Source organism: Urocitellus parryii, chromosome 12 (assembly GCF_045843805.1).
Source record: "Urocitellus parryii isolate mUroPar1 chromosome 12, mUroPar1.hap1, whole genome shotgun sequence".
NCBI classification, from domain to species: domain Eukaryota; kingdom Metazoa; phylum Chordata; class Mammalia; order Rodentia; family Sciuridae; genus Urocitellus; species Urocitellus parryii.
This window is the reverse complement of record NC_135542.1, coordinates 1,004,110-1,022,381: the sequence shown is the minus strand read 5'-3', so window position 1 is coordinate 1,022,381 and position 18,272 is coordinate 1,004,110. Positions and strand designations below refer to the sequence as shown.

Sequence of the window (18,272 nt, the reverse complement as noted above, 5' to 3'; positions counted from 1 at the left end):
CATGCCTGGCTCAGAAATCTTTTTAAAAAGCTAGGTAAAATACTTTTCTAAAAATACATATTCTTTAAAGCATTGCTGAGCTGGCAAAACTGTAAAGGAAACCCAGAGAAATGACAAGGAAGTAAAAGTTCCTAGGGAATAGGAGGGTTCTCATTCAGACACCAGAGGGCCTGGGGGCCAGAAACCAAACCCCAAGAGCCCAGAACATGCAGAGCTTGCTGAGGGACCAAATCCAGTGAAAAACCTACCTTGGGAAAAGGGGTGGCACACAATCCCCCACTGTGATGGTGTTGACTTTGTAAAGAGGGAGAAACATTCTACTGAAAAATTTGAAACCATAAGCGGCCTCTCCGTGCATAGGTAGCTCACACCACACAGTAGCTGACAGTAAATGGGACTTTGCTTTTCTCATATCTTTTCCTTTAGATTGGCAGGGAGAGTACGAAGAATACTTGGGAACCTTCTCCCAGATTCGCTTCTAGATATTTTCTTCAGGTTTTCCACTTCTGTTCTCCCTTCCCTTCTCATATTTATGTGCACATGTGTGTATTTGTACAAGTAAGCAAACATGAGTGCACACTATTTTACTGGACCATCTAAAGGGATGTTGGGGGCACTGTGACACTGCAGCCCTGTGTACTTCAGCTGATACCTCTGAGGGTCAGGCTATTCTTCTCTCTCATCCTAACACTAAACACAGTTTGTGTCCTATTCCCCAATGCCTTCTAAAACTTTTTTTCCCATTTTAGATTCCAGTTAAGTTTCTTGAATTGCATTTGTGTAGCGCTCTTTAGTTTTTTCTAACTTATAACTGTCTCCTCTGCTCAAGCCCTTTTGTCTTCTTTTATTGTATGTTGCTACGTGACATTGATTCTTTTGAAGAAGCAAGCCAGGGTTATTTCCACTAGCAAATAGAGGTTATATGCTTAGCTGGCTTATTACTCTTCAGTCAGAATTTGAAGACTTACTGCATAATCTGTGACTGTAGAAATCCAAGGGGATTTCTGTCACTCACTCTGTCATGGTGTAGTCTGTGGACAGTCATTGTCTAAGGAGGAACCCCAAGAGGAGTGTAAATAACTTCCCCAAGCTCTACAGCTACTCAGATCAAACACAGTTTATTCACCCTCTTCCAGCATGCTTCAAAGCCAGTCAAGCGATGTTCTGATTCCATTCTGGCTTCTTTGTGTTAAAACCTGACCAGAGCCCTTTGCCATGGGCTCTTCGTATCTCTGCTTGTCACTGGGGTCTCAGACAGGTAGGCTCTGACATGCCAACCCAAGGGAGACGATTTCCCAGATCTGGTTTCCTTCCCCATGTTTATCTCCATTTGAGATGCATTTGCATCTTTATCATTATTACACCCTGAAATAAAGCTTTTCAAAATGCTCCAGGCTTCCACGGTTTTGACTTTTCTTATATACATAAATATTAAAAGCAATAATAAGCTCCAATCACGCACCTCTCCTGACTCTCTCCAAAGAAAAAAATTGAGGAGTGACTGTTCTAAGTATTGGAAATGACAAAAGTATACCTTTTTTTTAAGCACCTGTCGAGTCCACATACTAAAATGTCCTTGGAGGAAATGAAAGATCTCCACCTGGAGGAAAAATACCTACAACCAGAAACCACAGAAATTGATGGAATCCTCATGACCAAGCTGATAAGTGATAACTGGGACAAAATCTGGAATTTCCAAGCCAAATCTGATGATCTCCTCATTGCAACCTACGCGAAGGCAGGTGGGTGTGCAGAAATAGCAGTAGGTGGCATCAGCCTTAGCAAAGCAATGATATTGAAAGTGGGACTCCTGATTTTAAAGAATACAGTGTTTCTCCAGGACTGGTTCCTGGAAAAAGTGAAACCAAGACTTATTCATGAATGTAAATGCAAGATCCTCCCTCTTATTTAGGTCCTTGGTAAAGAAAGAGGTGGCCAGAATTGCAAAGGAATGAAAAAAAATTACAAAATCACGTAAGAGCACAGAATCTAAGAAATAGTGTGGAAGTTCTTCCAGTAAATCTTGGCTGCCTAGGAGCTCCTTCTTCTCTGTTAAGCTCTCCTGAAATGAACAGTAGCCCCTATTTCTGAGATGTTCCTCCTAGGGAAACATTGACAAGAAAATGAATGCTTTCAGCCCAATAGATACTGTGTAGATACCCAATAGATACTGGGCTAAACTGTGTCTAAAACCTACGTGAGTATGGTGGAATGCATCTGGGAAAGTGGAGATGATGTCTACCAGCCTCTTATAAAATGAAGTGGATTATGTGGGCGGGGGAGGCAAAGGATATCTCAGATTGTGCAGAGTAGACAAATAGGAAACACGGCCACCAGGAAAGACTGTGATGAAGTGACCGATGATCTCCTGCATTTTCTATATTTCTAATTCCACACAGTGTGACCAAGTGAAGCAAAGAACTATAAGCTGTAACCAGTTTGAAAAAAAATCTCTCAGGGACCACTTGACTCAATAAGAAAAATATTAGATATTCATAACCAGAAAGATTGCAAGAAAGTGTGCATTCACTGAAGATATTTGGAAGATGCTTCTTTCCTCATAGGTTCTGAAGCAGCCCACCTCACCAGATCTTATTTAGTAAACTAGGTTAGGGGCTTGCAGTTTCTCAAGACTCTTCTTTCCTGACTAATTTGCTTTGGACACTTCTCTTGCCTAGTTCTGAACTTCATCCTGTATTGTTCCTCAGGAAGAAATTTCGTTTCAACTCACCTTGGAAATTATGCAGTCCACCATATTGTCCTCTATATCATGGTCCTGACACTCTTTCTCTCTATTCCCCACTTCCCAATACCTCTCGACCTCCTGTGAGCCTTTCTTACACTTCCCAGCATGGAGAGTATGCCCGCCTCTCCCTTAGCTCTTGAAGTTTCCTCTCCTGGTTTGCCCTGCCTCCTTAATGGAGATGCACACTCCATTCCTGCTTGGAGTCTTCATCCCAGGCCTTGTACCTTTCTCCTCAATTAGACCTACTGACCCCCACTGCAGTAAGTCAGCCTCCCTCCCATAGTTTAACTTTTGCCTACCCATATGTCCATTAATATCCCTCTTCTCTATCATTTAGAATTCAGGTTGACTACAAGTATCAGAAAACTCAAAATAACACAAAAGAAAAGTTGTCCTTATATTGGTAGTCCAATACTGAAACAGTGGCTGCACCCTTCATCAGCAAACCTGACTCCTTCTAACTTCCTACTCCACCACCTTAAGATGCGGCTTTTGCTTCTGTGGTCCTGTATAAATTGCTGGAGGTCCAATCATCATTCCAAAATACCATCAAAGAGGTCTGAAATAAGGAGTTAGTTTCTGTACCTTCCTTTAAAAACTGCTTCCCAGAATTTAGTGCCCTGGCCACATGTAATTGCAAGAAAGATTGAAAATGCAGCTTTTTACGTAAATAGTTATAAGTCCAGCTAATATTTGAGGATCTCTTAATTTGAAAGAAAAAAAATGAATAGTAGCTAGATAATAAGCAGTCTCTGCCATATCTCCTCCAAAAAAAAAATAAATAAATAAACATAATAAGCTTGTTAAAGGAGGGACATTGGCTAATTCATCTTTATGTCTCATTACATTTGACTCAATATGTATACAACCAATCTAGGTCTATTTCCTGCCAATTTCTATGCTAAATACTAAGGATACAGAGAACAGGTGTTGCAAAGAAGCACATCTTATGAGCAGGTGGTGACCATGAGAATGGAGGGGCACCAGTGCTCAGAGGAGGACCCCACCCACTTTGGTTGGCACAGAGAGAAGGTGACACATGAGATGATCCTGTTCCATGTTCAGAAAAAGCAAATTTAACTGAATAATCAAGGAAAACTGGATCGAACTGTGCCATAGTGAATGGAATTGAGAATAATCGATGCTTTTAGGTACAACCTGGACACAGGAGATTGTGGACATGATCCAAAATGATGGAGATGTGCAGAAGTGCCAGAGGGCCAACACCTTTGACCGGCACCCTTTCCTAGAGTGGTCTTTACCTCCACCTCTCAACTCAGGTAAGTGTGCCCAGCTGGGACCTGAGAGGTGGTCACCACCAGACAGGGTCAGTCTTCACCTGAGGAAAGCATTTTCCCATAGGCCTCTTGGAAAGTATTTCCACATGAAACTGAGAAGGAATCTGAAGATAATCTAAGTCAAACAACTAGGAAAAAAAGACTTCCAAATTCCTTTTCTAAGATGTATGATTTGGCAGCACCAGGTCCACATTCCTTCCTTATGCCGGAGCGTTTTGGTGTAGAGGAGGCAGATGGATCCTAGATAGTTTGGATCCTAAATGTCTCCCCAGTGTCCACACAGTGAAGGCTTGACCCCCATGTGGAGCTGACAGAGGTACAGTCCCTTGGGTAGGCAGGACATGAGCGGGAGGGGTTTAGAGCCCTGGGTGTGCCCTTGAAAGAGAGGGTCCTGGGCCCTTGCTCTCTGTCTTGCCCTTCCTGTCCATGAGGTGAGTTGTTTTGTTCCACCCGACACTCTCACCATGAGATGCTGCTCCATCATAGGCCCAAAGCAAAAGGGCCAAATGGTCCTGGACTGGAACCTCTAGAACTGTGAGTTGAAATAGATCTTTCCTCTTTATAAGTTGATTATTTGAAGTCTCTGTTTTCATGATGGAAAGCTAACATAGCAGGATTGAGGAGCCATAGCATCCATTGAGCCATATTTTTTTGGTATATAGATACTGAAATATTATTTAGCCATAAAGGAGTGAAATTCTGTCATTTGCCCCAATGTGAATGTGACTAAAGAACATTATGTTTAGAGAGATAAGCCAGACACAGAAAGAAAAATACTGCATGTTCTTGCTCATATGTGGGACTTAACAGTTGATTTTATAGAAATTGCAGACTACAAGTCACTAGAGCTTAGGAAGGGGGACCAGACAGAAATTGAATAATGAGCATCAAAATACAGTTAAATGGGAGGAAAGAGTTCCAGCCTTCTACACAGCACAGTAGGTCATCTGTAGTTTACAATAATTTCATTATGTATCTTATAATGAACTAGAAGAGTCCAAAGTTTCCTAGCACAAAGAAATGATAAATGTTCAAAAAGATGAAGATGCTAATTACTTTGACTTGATGATTACACGTTGCATACATGTTACATTATCACAGTGCCCTGTAAGGATATATGATTTTGTGTTGATCATGTGTCAGTTGTCTTTAACATGTTTTGAAAACCCACGTTCCTGTGTCATTCTGCTGCCAGCTCATGAAGGGAACGTCTTCAAATGTATTGTATCTAAAACCTGTCTACCAAAGAATTAAGTCAAATTTGTATAGTAACAATATCAAAAAGATCATGCATCACACCAAATATAGTAAGAAATGTAAGACACAACACTCTTGAAGAGTCTGTAATCAAGGTGAGAATAAAGAACATGTTTTTATAAAGTATATAGTAATAAATGGGAGCTTTGGCAACAGAAGATAACCCAATAGTGAGAAGGCATAGACTTGGGAATCCAACAATTCTGCTAGAAATAGTGGTTGGGATTCTTGAACATGAACAAGTTATTTGACATCTCAAAATCTAATGTTTTTTATTTGTAAAATAATAATACCTATAATAAATACATATTATTATTTATGTAAATATAAATAATAATACCTAATAATACCAGATATTTGTTATAACATTTTCTTAATTTAATAGAGTCTTTAGCAGTATAAAGCTCCTCCTTCTTCATTTCATATGAGAATTGAATCCTGCTTTATCTAATAGCATCACAATCCCTTTTTATTTTTAATTTGCATGTTTTATCTCTCTTCATTCCTTTATTTTGGCCTTTATTAGTCAGTGTGTTCTAGAAAGGTCTATTCTGCATATAGTTAGATTTCCTTTTATGAGTCAATTTGAAAAACCTCAATACTTCTAAATTTAAGAGCACTGACTTATTGATAAGACTAATAGGTTTGGTTCTAATTATGTCAGATTCAAAAATTTCAAAATTTTGGTTCTAATTCAAAAATTCAAAATTCAAAAATTTTGGTTCTAATTATGTCAGATTTAAAAATTTCATTTGAAATTATTGTGTATAATAATGTTTACTGTGTTTATATGATTTTTTCTTTTCTTTTATTAAAGTGTATGCAGGACTTTTTGTTTGGGTTTTTATTGTTTTGTTTGTTGTAGTATTTTTTTATGAGTAGGAAAATTTCTACCTTTTGGCCAGTGTTTATCTATCTATAAATTACTACCTCTAAAAATGTTAATTTTTTTCTCTTACCTAATCTTTTACGATCTGATATGCTGGTTTCAAAAGAATCCTCTGACTCCCTCATTACTTATACAAGAGCTGGTGATATCACTCAAATTTTGAGTTGCATTATTTCTACTTCATTGTAATCCATAAGATCTACACATTATTTTACCCAGGACTTCACTTGCATTATTTTAGATCTAGTACTACATAATGTGAAATATTGCTCTTAAGTACTTTTAACAAAGTGTTCTGGGTGGTTTCTTGGTTCAATGAAACTTATTCTCGTAGATAGTGAAGGAAGGGCTCCTGTGTGCTGCATTTAGTGACTTCTTGCACACTTAATCCTTCATTCTACAACTCTTTGGCATTTAAAGCACAGCTGCACTGTAACCAGTGAATAAAAGATACTGTTACAGTTCTTTCCTAAAGCCTCTTTAAAATGCTACTCCACTTTTCCCTTGTTTGTTTGTTTTTTTATGCTATTTCTAAGAAGTCCAGCGCTAGTTGTATTCTCTCAACTTCATGAATCATTTCATCGGTTTTCTAGAGGTGCTTCTCTTCAGATGTATAACTTCAGTGTGTTTCAGAACTGATCATTGTAAATATACTTCCCATGGCTCAGATGTGAATTAATGGCCTTGTTCCAGAAAGTTGGTTCAACTTATGGACTTAAAAATTAGTTCCATCCCACTATTTTTTTTTTTTTTTTTTACTTCTCAGGAACTTCAATGCCAGGTTTGGAACTTCCTCACCTGTCTTCTGCTTTGGACACTTTCTTTTCACTTCTTTCATTTTGTCACTGTCATTTTCTTGCTTTCCTTCACTGTTTCCTATTAAGTTTGCATTTAAAGCTTTTCTCCATTGTCTACATCATAATTTAATTTGTTTCTTGTATTCTTTTGGGGATTTTTCTATATCTTTCTTGTCTTTCTTGGTTTCTACCAGATCTTTTTGTACTTGTCTATCTTTTTTTAATTTCTACTCTTATTTTTTGTAGTTCTGATTTTATATATATATATATATATATATATATATATATATATATATATCCCAAATTTCTGTTTCAGAATATTGAATTTAGTCTGACAGGTTGTGGCACCATGTTTTCAGGTTTGTAGTTGGTTTGGGAAAGTGTTTGGTTTTCTTTTTCTGACTTTTACAGTAATTTGGTATTAATACACTCAGTCCTTTTCCACTTATGTTCATTTTATAGACAGGCCTTAGTTTGAAAGCGCCCTCTTGCATCTGTAGTGCCTCTTCTGTGTGCTTTTGTTTGTGGATAGTGGCGGTGATGGGAAGAGGAGGAAGAACAGTCAAGAGTTGCTTTTCTTTTCATTTCCACAAGGTCTTTACTTTTTCTTCCTTCCCTCCCTTCTTTCCTTTGTCCACCATATTTCCATCTAATACCTCCCTTTCTCCATAGATCTGCTTCTTTGTCAGAAGGTTTGTTCTCCAGGGCTGACGCTTCTGCTTTACTTGCAAGCCTTCTCCTGAAGTTTACGTAGTATTTAACCCATCCCAGCTGCACTCAGTGTTTTAGCACTTAGCATTGGACTTTCTCTTTCTGGGAATGATTTCGCCTAGGCCTTACGCAGTCTTGCTGGCCTTGCTTATCTCCTGTTTCTCACAGAGCTCTACCTCTGTGGCCCTCCACACCCACAGACTGATGACTTCCCATCATGGCTCCCACATTTAACTATGTGGAAAAATGACTTGATCACTATAAAGCTCCACTTTTCAGTTAAAAATATCTTGCTGCACAGTGCTCAGTGCTGGCCCATGACAGGAACTTGCTTATAGAAGTAAAAGCTGAAAGAAAGGCTGAAAGTCTAGACAGAGCTTCCAGGGCCATCGAGGTGCCCAGTAACCTCCCTCCCCTCAGAGGAATCGGCAGCTCTTTTCCATGCAGTAACAGAGATGCCCAAAGGACCAAATACCCCGAGTCTTATTCTCCCTAAACTTAAACCTCCCAAAGCCTCTTTGTCTGCCCACCCAGGCGCATATCAGTGCTCAACAGGAGAGGGAAGCACTGCTGCCTCCGTGTTTTGCTGTGCCTCATTAGTGTTGCGCTCTACCAGAATGGACAGGTAGACTGTATGGGCAAGGGGGGCAACACGGACTACGACATCATTCTCTAAGGCACAGAGCCAGTCATGGGGTCAATATGGTTCCCATGTTTGACAAAACACTATTGGATCCATGTAGCTGATGAGAAATGTCCAACTTATTTCCCAGGTCTGGACCTGGCCAATAAAATGCCTTCTCCCAGAACTCTGAAGACTCATCTACCTGTTCAGATGCTACCACCATCCTTCTGGAAAGAGAACTCAAAAGTAAGATTTGCTACTCTAAGTAGAAACAAGCAAAGACAGCCAAAGGAAACTAATCAGAAAACTACCTAGAACATGGTGGCTGTAGGCCATGATACCATACCCTCCACTCTGTATCCACCTTCCTTTCCTAATACTATTTCTAGAAATGTACTGGGAAATTGTTCTGATTGACAACTAAGCCACCTTCAAAGGCAGTGATCCATGAAACAAAGCAGGCGTTTCCTGAGGAAGGTTGGTATCTTAGTTTGGGTCCTCCAACAAGCACAGGGTATGGGGGAGTTAGATACGCAAATATCTATTTGGAGAAAAACCTGCTGGGAGAAAGTGGAGACAAAGGAGCATGGAGAGCCATCAGATCGTGATGCAGGCCTGATCCCATGGGGCAAGTAAGGAGATCTGGGGACAGTCGCAATGAAGCGCTGAACAAGATGCAGCCATAGCAATGCAGATTCCCCAGCCAAAGCCAACCGTCAGAGAGTCCTGATTGCCTAGAGAGCCCTATCAGGCTCACTCTTTAGCTAAGAGCAGCCTTTCAGAAATGTGGCCTTTCAAGGAATATGGTGGCAAATTCAGAGTAATGTAGCTGAGTCTGTCAATTATATTCTCCACTGTCAAAATCTGAAGTCCATGCTCATGTTCATTATCTGGCGGTTCCAATTAGATAATGTCCACTTTGGTGTTCAAAAACTATTTCTCTTCCTTTCAGGATGAGAAATCTGATTTTGTTAGCATCTAGAAACTTGGCCCACACTTAAAAAGAACATATCTCATGAAGCAAGCTTCCAGATACTATTATGCCTCTATGTCCTCCTTTAAAAATATTTTTGACACTTCCTAATTCAAATCCCACAAATGCAGTGTACATTGACTATATTAGTGTTTCCTTTTGATATGTGCTCCACCAGCGAAACTTGAAATCAATGTAATATGAATATAAACCAAATACTAAATTAAAATTTCCAATAGAAAGTACAATCGTGGCAGAATCAGATGCTCATATTAACTGGACTAGAATATCTCCTTATGGGCAAGATCCTAGGGAAACCCAGTTACCTGAGAGTTGCAAACAAAGTGAGTTGATGTTAGGTTTCTCACTGCCAAGATAACCACAGCTCTTTCACTTTCTGTACTGAACTCAATTAGAAACCACAAGAGTTATGTCTGTTTAGCTATAGCACTGTCCTTGGTGCCGTGTCCATATACAAATTGCAATTCTGTTTTCTGGATTTCTATGACTCACCAATTCTTTATCTTGACCATCTCCTCTCTCCAAATAAAGTACAATACTACTCAATAGCTGTTCATATTCAGAAATGCTCTCCCCTTCCTGTGAGGGGGAAAGGGAGGGGCAAGACAAAATCGTCTAGACAGCCATAAGACTATGCTTAGGAATTCTATCCCATTCCTGAGATTACACCCAAGATACCTTGACTTGTGAAAATTTTTTGTTTTGTTGCCACAGATACTTCCATTCATGACATGCTAATTGTGCTGCTCAAAAACCAGTATCATTACCAGATCTTGTAGGCTTTGTGTCAGAAGATACACTAGCCCTTGGTTAATCACCATACTAACACCTTCTTTTTGTAAACCCAGGTCTTCTAAATAATGTAGAAATATCAATGGCATTATCTCTCTTTATGCACTAAGATTTGTGAGTTAGTTGAGTAGGAAATGACTTTGGAGAACTTAGTACAAGGTTTTCATTTTAGGATGGTATAATAGGATGAAGAGTGATTGCCCAAAGATATCTGCATCTATTATTAAACAGTACCTGGGAATGTTATTATTGCAAAATGGACCTTGTAGGTATGATAAAATTAAGGTTCTTAAGATGGTATGATTATCCTGGATTATCTAGGCCCTAGATATCACCATGAAGGACTTTATAATACAGGAGAAAGCTGATCAAAGGAGGAAATAGGAAATGTGACAAATAAAGAAGTTAGAGTGATCCAGGAGGGTGTCAGGAGGCAAAAAAATGCAGTCACACTCCAGAAGTCAAACACAAGGAACTGAATTTTTCCCTAGAACTACCAAAAGGAACCAGCTTTGCTTACACCTTGACTTTAGCCCAGTGAAATCTGACCTCCATATCTATAAAAGAATAAATCTACATTGTTTTAAAACACTGAATTTGTGGTGACTTGTTTCATCAGCAATTCAAAACTAATACAGGTCAACAAACTCTTGGAAATTGATTTAACATTGGACTACACATCCCTATCTAGCCCAAGACTCATACTGTTAGTTACTCAGGCCTTGAAAGCAAGAGCCGACATAAAAATTAAGAAATAGCTAAGAAAATATATCGATACATGGCTTTGTAGCTACCTCAAATTTTTTGGTTTCTTAATTATGTTCATGAATATTGGATAGAAATCCAACAGCAAAAAATGGGCCAGAAAAATAGTCATGACAGGACTAAGAAAATAATAGGTGAAATGCAGTTGGGAATGTAAGAGAGAGAGAGAGAGTAATTCACCAAGAGGAAACTATGACTGAGTATTGGTTGTGTTGGACACAAATTCTGTTGATAAAGTGATATGCTGGGCAAAAATGCTTAAGAAAATACTGAGCTTGTATCAGTTAGCTTTGAAGTACTGTAATGAAATACCTGACACAGTTACTTATGAAGTAAAAGGAGGACTATTTTGGCTTGAAGGTCAAATACAAGACCAGGCAGCCCACTTAGTTAGGCCTCCCATGAGGGCAATTTATGGCAAAATTGCATATCAGAGTGAGTTTTCACATTGAGAGAGAGAGAGAGAGAGAGAGAGAGAGAGAGAGAGAGAGAGAGAAGAGAGGACACAGGGTCCTACAGTCCCCTCTGAGAATACACCTCCGATGACCTCAGGCCTCCCTCTCACGAGGCTCAGTCTCTTGACAGTCCATAGCACTTCCAGTAATCCCACCCTCAGTACCGACTCTTTACATCTGGACCTTTGGGGGACACTGCCCATCCTCACAGTGCTCCTCCTCCCCAGCCCCACTGACAGCAGCCGAGGCTGGAATGGGAGCCGAGGTGGCTAGGGCAGGAGGGGGACAGCCAGACAAGAAGCCAAGAGGTCATTTTTCCTTTCCAGGACAAACCATTGCCTTTCCTTTAGGAATCAGCATCACAGACATCACTCAAGGAAGAGCTGGCACTGTCCTTAGAGGGCCTCAATCTTATCCAGGAATAAAACGTAGCAATGAGGATTTATCTATAAGCCTGGGATTCATCTTGTAGGAATGGGACCATAGGCTCATTGCTTTAGCTCCTTCCACTTTATAATTTAGATTTCTTGTTTATCAAGATCCAAGGAGAACCTCTCCTTCACATGTTATGACCCTCAAGTTCAAATACGGAAATTCTAACCCTCAAAGTAATGGTTTTAAGAATGGGGGTGCTTTCGTAGAGGATGAGGTCCTTAGGTCCTGATATCAGGACTCTTATAACATGGTCATCTATGAGAAAGCAAGACCTGCCCAGACAATCTAACCTCTAGAGTTGTGAGAAAAAACTTCCTAGTTTTTATATGACACGCAGTCTGTGGTATTCCGTTGGAGCACCCTGAATAGATGAACATACCTTATTCTCCAAGTTAAGTTAGGATGAGTACAGTATTTATGTGCAAACCAGGATAATTCTAGGATTTAAAAAAAGAGGTACTCAATAGTAATACAAAGACTACCAGCCACAAATCAGAACAATTTCTAGGCAGACTGGAAGAGATGATCACTTTGTAGAAAACTTATGTATGTTCTATTACTCCAAGATTCTCAAAACAGCTCTCTAAAAACAACAATCTCAGCACTAAAGGGTGATAATTTTCTATCTTGCTTACTCTCTGCCTCTCTCTCCCTTTCCTGGATGATTCCAGATTATCTATGTAGCCAGAAATGCCAAGGACTGTCTGGTGTCCTACTATCATTTCTCAAGAATGAATTCCATGGTGCCTGACCCTGGTACATGGGAGGAATACATTGAAACGTTCAAAGATGGGAAAGGTAAGTGAAAGGAAACTGTGGGTCCTGTTTTCTCACTCACTTAGCTATTGACATCAAAAAAAGAAGAGTTTTCGCTGAATTGATTCTGTCAAGGTCCTGCAAGGAAGTAGATGTCAAGAATGAGGTCTCCCCGGAGATGTCAACAAATAGACTATTCACATTGCTGTGGGCAGGGTCTTGGGAAATCAGCAAGAACTAGTGAGGTATTCTTGAAGGAGCCACAGTTCCCTGGAGATAGGAGAGGTCCCTTCACAGGAGCTGAGGCCTTTGGTGGAGGTAGCAATCAACCAAGTGAGCCAACTGGGAGGCATCAGTGAAATAAATATATTGTTCTTCCTCTCCTCCTGCTTGCAAAAGCCTTCCAACGCTTCTTGAGGTAAAGTCCATCTATAATTCTGAGGGGAAAAGGAGCCCCTGGTGACAGATTGTGCAGGTCAACTTGCAAAGTGCTTGGCAATGTAGACAAAGATGCAAGGTAAAGGAGGGTTCACAGGGACAACAAAAGACACCCAGCAATCTTCTCTCCCTCCCATTTACCATCACTGACAACAAAGATGCCCAAGGAGCAGGTCATTAGAGACGCTTTAAAATAAAAGTATTTTTTTTTCAAAATCAGCATGCTGGAAACAATATTTATTGATCTAGACAACTGGTGGTGATGCAAGGAAAAGATTTTTAATTCCCTGGCCATAGACAATGTTTTGTGGAAAACTAAGTTCAACTAAGTTTCTTGGGAAATATAAGCCAGGAAATTCAGAACATTTTTCACAATCTTCCAAAATACTTTCAAAGGACAAGTTTTCTGTCTTGTGCAATAAGAATCCTTCTGCGCAGTATCTTTGTATTTTGGTTGTATTTAGTAACTGTCCTCTTTTATAAGTCAGGCTCATTTGGTAAGTTTCATATTGACCTTCTCTCTCCTCCTCAGTGCTGTGGGGCTCCTGGTATGACCATGTCAAGGGATGGTGGGAAGTGAAGGACCAGCACCGCATCCTCTACCTCTTCTATGAGGACATGAAGGAGGTGAGGGGCAATATGATCCCATCATGTCCTCCCAGTTCCTGGGATGTGGGGGCACTGCAATGTGGACTTACCAACAGAAGAACCTCTCCATGGCACTCTTCCCAGCTCCTTGGCTCTAAACACGATTTTTGTCTTCAGAATTATCTTGACTTTTGTTCACACTTTCCAGAAGAACCTTCTTCCTCTGGAAATAGCTTGTGCCTTCTAGCCAGATCACCTTGTTGAGTCCTGATACCTAGGAGCCATGCTTCTTTACCTACAGAATTATATCATCTCTATCTCATGAGATCGTTGTAAAGATTTTTGCAATCTCAATTATCAAGTGTGCATAGTTCTGTTCAAGAAATCGACTTCCTTCTCTCTCTTCTACGCCCTCATCACTACTTGAGGTCTAGTCCGTAGGATTAATATCACACATTGGGACAGTGAACAGATCACTGTGGATGAGTGGATAGCAGATTCAACCCTTGTGAGTCTGGATTAATGTCCTTGAATTACAAAACTACCACCTATGACCATGCTAAGAAGTTCTCTAAAGTTTAATCTAAAGCTATAACTCCTTTTTTTGCAACTTTTTTAATCAGAAAAAAGCAAGGTATAAACATGTTCATTTCTGGGTAAACTGGATATCCCTTTTACTCATCCTTTTATTAGCCTTCTATTAAACTCATAGACCATTTGCTGCCAATTCTTATAGCCCAGAGACTAGAGTTAATTACCATACTGACCAACACTATCCGTTGCTCACTATATACCTTCCCCGATCTCCTCCAGAAGACGACATTTCTCCTTCTCTTGAGGTCTCCTAGTGCCCTCTCTGGGTGCAGGAAGCACATACCTTCTCCACCAGAACCTCAATTGGTCATTTTATACCCAATTTCCTTCTTGCAGGGCAATTTCCTTGATGAAGGAAATAGTCCCAATCTTCTTGTTGCTGCACATCTGGGGTAGTACAGTGCCTTTCACTAGGAACACTTGAGAAATATTTGTTGAATATGTTTGAATGAATCCCTTAACACATCTCTTTAGAAATGCAGTTAATCTAAACAGAATATCATCCCTAACGGAAGACCCCAAAATATTTGTTTTTGTGTAATTGTTCTACATACAGGACCCAAAGAGGGAAATTGAGAAGATACTGAAGTTCCTGGAGAAAGACATAACAGAGGAGGTTCTGAATAAAATCATCTATCACACCTCATTCGATGTCATGAAGCAAAACCCAATGGCCAACTACACTACTCTACCGAGCAGCATCATGGACCATTCCATCTCCCCTTTTATGAGGAAAGGTAGTTGAGACATATGTCCTAAGATGCCAAGTGAAACCCTGTAATTCTCATGTCTACTTGGATTTTTCCATTCGTGTTTTATGCTGCATTGCTTATTCTTGCCAGCAGCACCACTGTACAGCTTGGTTGTACACTCAATTCTCCCTGGACTCCTGCAGCAATCACTGAGATTTTGCCTTGTTTCAGGGATGCCTGGTGACTGGAAGAACTATTTCACTGTGGCCCAAAATGAAGAATTTGACAAGGACTACCAGAAGAAGATGGCAGGGAGCACTCTGACCTTTCGCACAGAGATCTGAGAGCTGCTGGTTGGGGAGGTGGGGTGCTGCCCCAGACGTTATTACTAGATTGTACCCATTTAAACCCCATGATACTTACAAGCATTCTTCCTCCCATCCTAAGTCATTCCATGCTATCTGTAGATCCTGTACTACTATAATAATACTTCATTAAAACATAATCAAATCCTGGGTAGAAAGTTTTAAATTAGTTACATGGTCATTGGTGTGGACTCCTGCCTCATGAAAATATACTCTGTACTAAGGCAAAATAAATACAACTTCACTCCATCACTTGTCTACAGCTATCTGGTTTCTCAAAGACAAAACAAAAGAGATAAACAAATAAGAACAGAATTTCAGCGCAAGAGAAATTTAAAAATAAAGCAAAGAGAATGAGAAGTACCAGGGAGAATGTGAAGAACTGTTTTTTAATTCTAAACATTTGTCTTGGTCCACTTTGTGCTGCCATAACTGACATGGATGATTTATAAAGAACAGAGATTTCTGAAAATTCTGAAGTGTAGGAATTTCAAAGTTGAAAGGTTCACATCTGGCAAGGACTTTCTTGATGCATCGTTCCATGGTGGAAAGTGTGATGGCAAGGAAGGATGAGAGGTGGGGGCTTACCCTTTCATTAGGAACTCACTCCCCCCAAAATTCACTCCTATGGTGATGCCCTTAATGACCTCATCACCTCTTATGTTGCGATGGAGATTGAGTGTCTAACACAAGGTTGGGGGACATATTAAACCACAGTGATGGTCAAGAATGAGGAAAATGATGACACAACTCTAATATCAGACCATGAGATACAGAGGATAACATGAAAATGGAATCCAGTGAGCTGGGTCTGATCCAGGATGACCTGAAATGGTCTAAAGGCCAAAGAGAAAGGCCACTGCTGGGCATTAGAGCAAATGCTGAAAAACAGAGGATAATCAAGAACCTGAGCCAACTTCTGTGACCAAAGTAAGACTGGAAAGCAGAAAGAGATTTTGTATTTCAGATGAACTTCTTAGAAAAAAGAAAGAACTATAAATTCACCTAGGAAAAATAAAATGAAATATCCAGTCCCTTGTACATTTTCAGAAAGATTTGAATCTTATATCTCTGGGGGAAAATACCACTTTTCATACTTCTTGAATAGAAGGCTTCTAGCAAAATTGTCCTTATGGTCAAGTTAATCATAAAATCGTGTTCAGTTTTCTCCTTTTCATTAAAACCTGTCTCACAAAAATGTCTGCCATCATTTGCACAAGGTATTCAAACATCTGCATTATTTTTATAGAATGTTAGCAAAATACATTTTGTGTGAGGGGTGATTTCCTATTCCACTCAACAAATGATAAAGAAAATTATCTCCACCCAAGAACAAATTAAGCCCTATCTGTGTTCTTTCCTCTTCCCACTTTCTAAGGGAAGCAAATCATTAACCACATGACAAACAATCCAATACTGTGGTTGTTATGCAGTGTGGACCAGCGTGAACGCCTTCAGTTCACATACCAGGAACTTTACACAGAAAGCACATAGCACTTCCCTTTCTTAATGTCATGTGGGCTGGTCATATAAGAGGTATTAAAATATGAGCAATATGTCTGGAGTTTTCAAAACTAGGCAAAACCTACCTTACTTTTTTGAAAATTGTAAAAAAAAAATTATTTTTATTTTTGTAAAAATGAATTCCACTCTCCTAGTTCTCAAAAATTTCAATTAAAGTATTTCTGAACTTATTTCTTTAAAGCTCTGTTATGCCCTTTTAATAATATTCTAGGTACTACAAAGAATAATTATCTGGCTTCCATGTTGCACTCCTGTAATCCCAGTGATTTGGGAGCCTGAGGCATGAGGATTGAGAGTTCAAGGTCAGCTTCAGTATCTTAATGAGATTCTCAGCAATTTAGTAAAACCCTGTATAAAAATACAAAAAAAAAAGGGACTGGGTATGTAACTAAGTGGTCAAGCATATCTTGGTTAATCTCTAGTACCAACAAAAAAGAATAATTAGTAGTTTAATTTAATTTTTAAATATCTGTGGTCCCAACCCTATAGAATAACGATGATAGAGTCAATGAACATCCACATAGCCTTCCTAATCTAACATGCTCAACGTTCATGGGTACTTTCAAAAAAACCTTTATTCTAATGAGACACTACATACACACACACACACACACACACACACACACACACCTAAATGAATCAGTCATGGAAGATCAAATTGTAAATAGTTATGGATAAATTACTTGGTAAGCATTCACTTACAAGAAGTTTGATCAAAAAATTAGAAATAGAATTAGGAGAGCCAGAAATATTTCACTATTCAACAATCTCACTTTTTGGATGAGAAAACAAAGAGAGAGAGAGAGAGAGAGAGAGAGAGAGAGAGAGAGAGAGAGAGAGACACTATGTTGGAATAAGCAGTCTCTAGCTAGTGTTCCATCCCCTCCTTACTATAAAACCATAGATTTGGGCTGGGGATGTGGCTTAAGCAGTAATGCGCTTGCCTGGCATGTGCCGGGTGCTGGGTTTGATCCTCAGCACCACATAAAAATAAAATAAAGATGTTGTGTTCACTGAAAACTAAAAAATAAATATTAAAAATTTCTCTCTCTCTCTCTCTCTCTCTCTAAAAAAAAAAAAACCCACACACCATAGATTAAAGATGCCTTAAGCTTAGAAAGCTGAAGCAGAAAGATTGCAAGTTCAAAGACAGCGTCACCAACTTAGCAAGGCCCAGAACAGCTTATTAAGATCCTGTCTCAAAATAAAAATAAAATAAAATAAAAATGGCTGGAGATTTTTCTCAGTAGTTAAGTACCCCTGGATTTAATCCCTACTACCAAAACAAAAGTGCCTTCTCTTCAGACAACATTTTTTAGTTCTTTGATTCTACTTAGCACTTAGAAGAGCACTACCACAATTTAACTGCTCTTTGGATCCTTCCTTATCATGTAACAAACCCCGAAACCTAGCAAGCTGGCTTTATTCCATGATTAATCCTTGAATTTCCCTGACTCCCAAACCCACCTTGGCTTCCATTTAATTAACTATAAAATCTCTTCATTAAAATCATCAACCATTTCATATTTCATCTTCATCATAACCAAAGCA

General features: G+C 39.4%; 1 protein-coding gene across 1 annotated transcript; it reads left to right on the top strand.

Moving 5' to 3' along the window:
* Positions 1-1,570: 1,570 nt before the first annotated feature.
* Positions 1,571-15,176, top strand: LOC144249712 (sulfotransferase 1C1). Its single transcript, XM_077791857.1, has 7 exons — positions 1,571-1,742; positions 3,898-4,026; positions 8,472-8,569; positions 12,436-12,562; positions 13,491-13,585; positions 14,697-14,877; positions 15,064-15,176. Exons 1-7 carry the CDS (start codon positions 1,571-1,573, stop codon positions 15,174-15,176), a joined length of 915 nt encoding a protein of 304 aa, XP_077647983.1.
* Positions 15,177-18,272: the final 3,096 nt, after the last annotated feature.

Excerpts from the sequence above, each read along its gene's own strand:
- LOC144249712 (XM_077791857.1), top strand. The coding sequence starts at position 1,571 with ATGTCCTTGGAGGAAATGAAAGATCTCCACCTGGAGGAAAAATACCTA. Across the intron at positions 12,563-13,490 it reads AACGTTCAAAGATGGGAAAG|TGCTGTGGGGCTCCTGGTAT; the intron begins GTAAGTGAAAGG and ends TCTCCTCCTCAG. Across the intron at positions 14,878-15,063 it reads CTCCCCTTTTATGAGGAAAG|GGATGCCTGGTGACTGGAAG; the intron begins GTAGTTGAGACA and ends GCCTTGTTTCAG.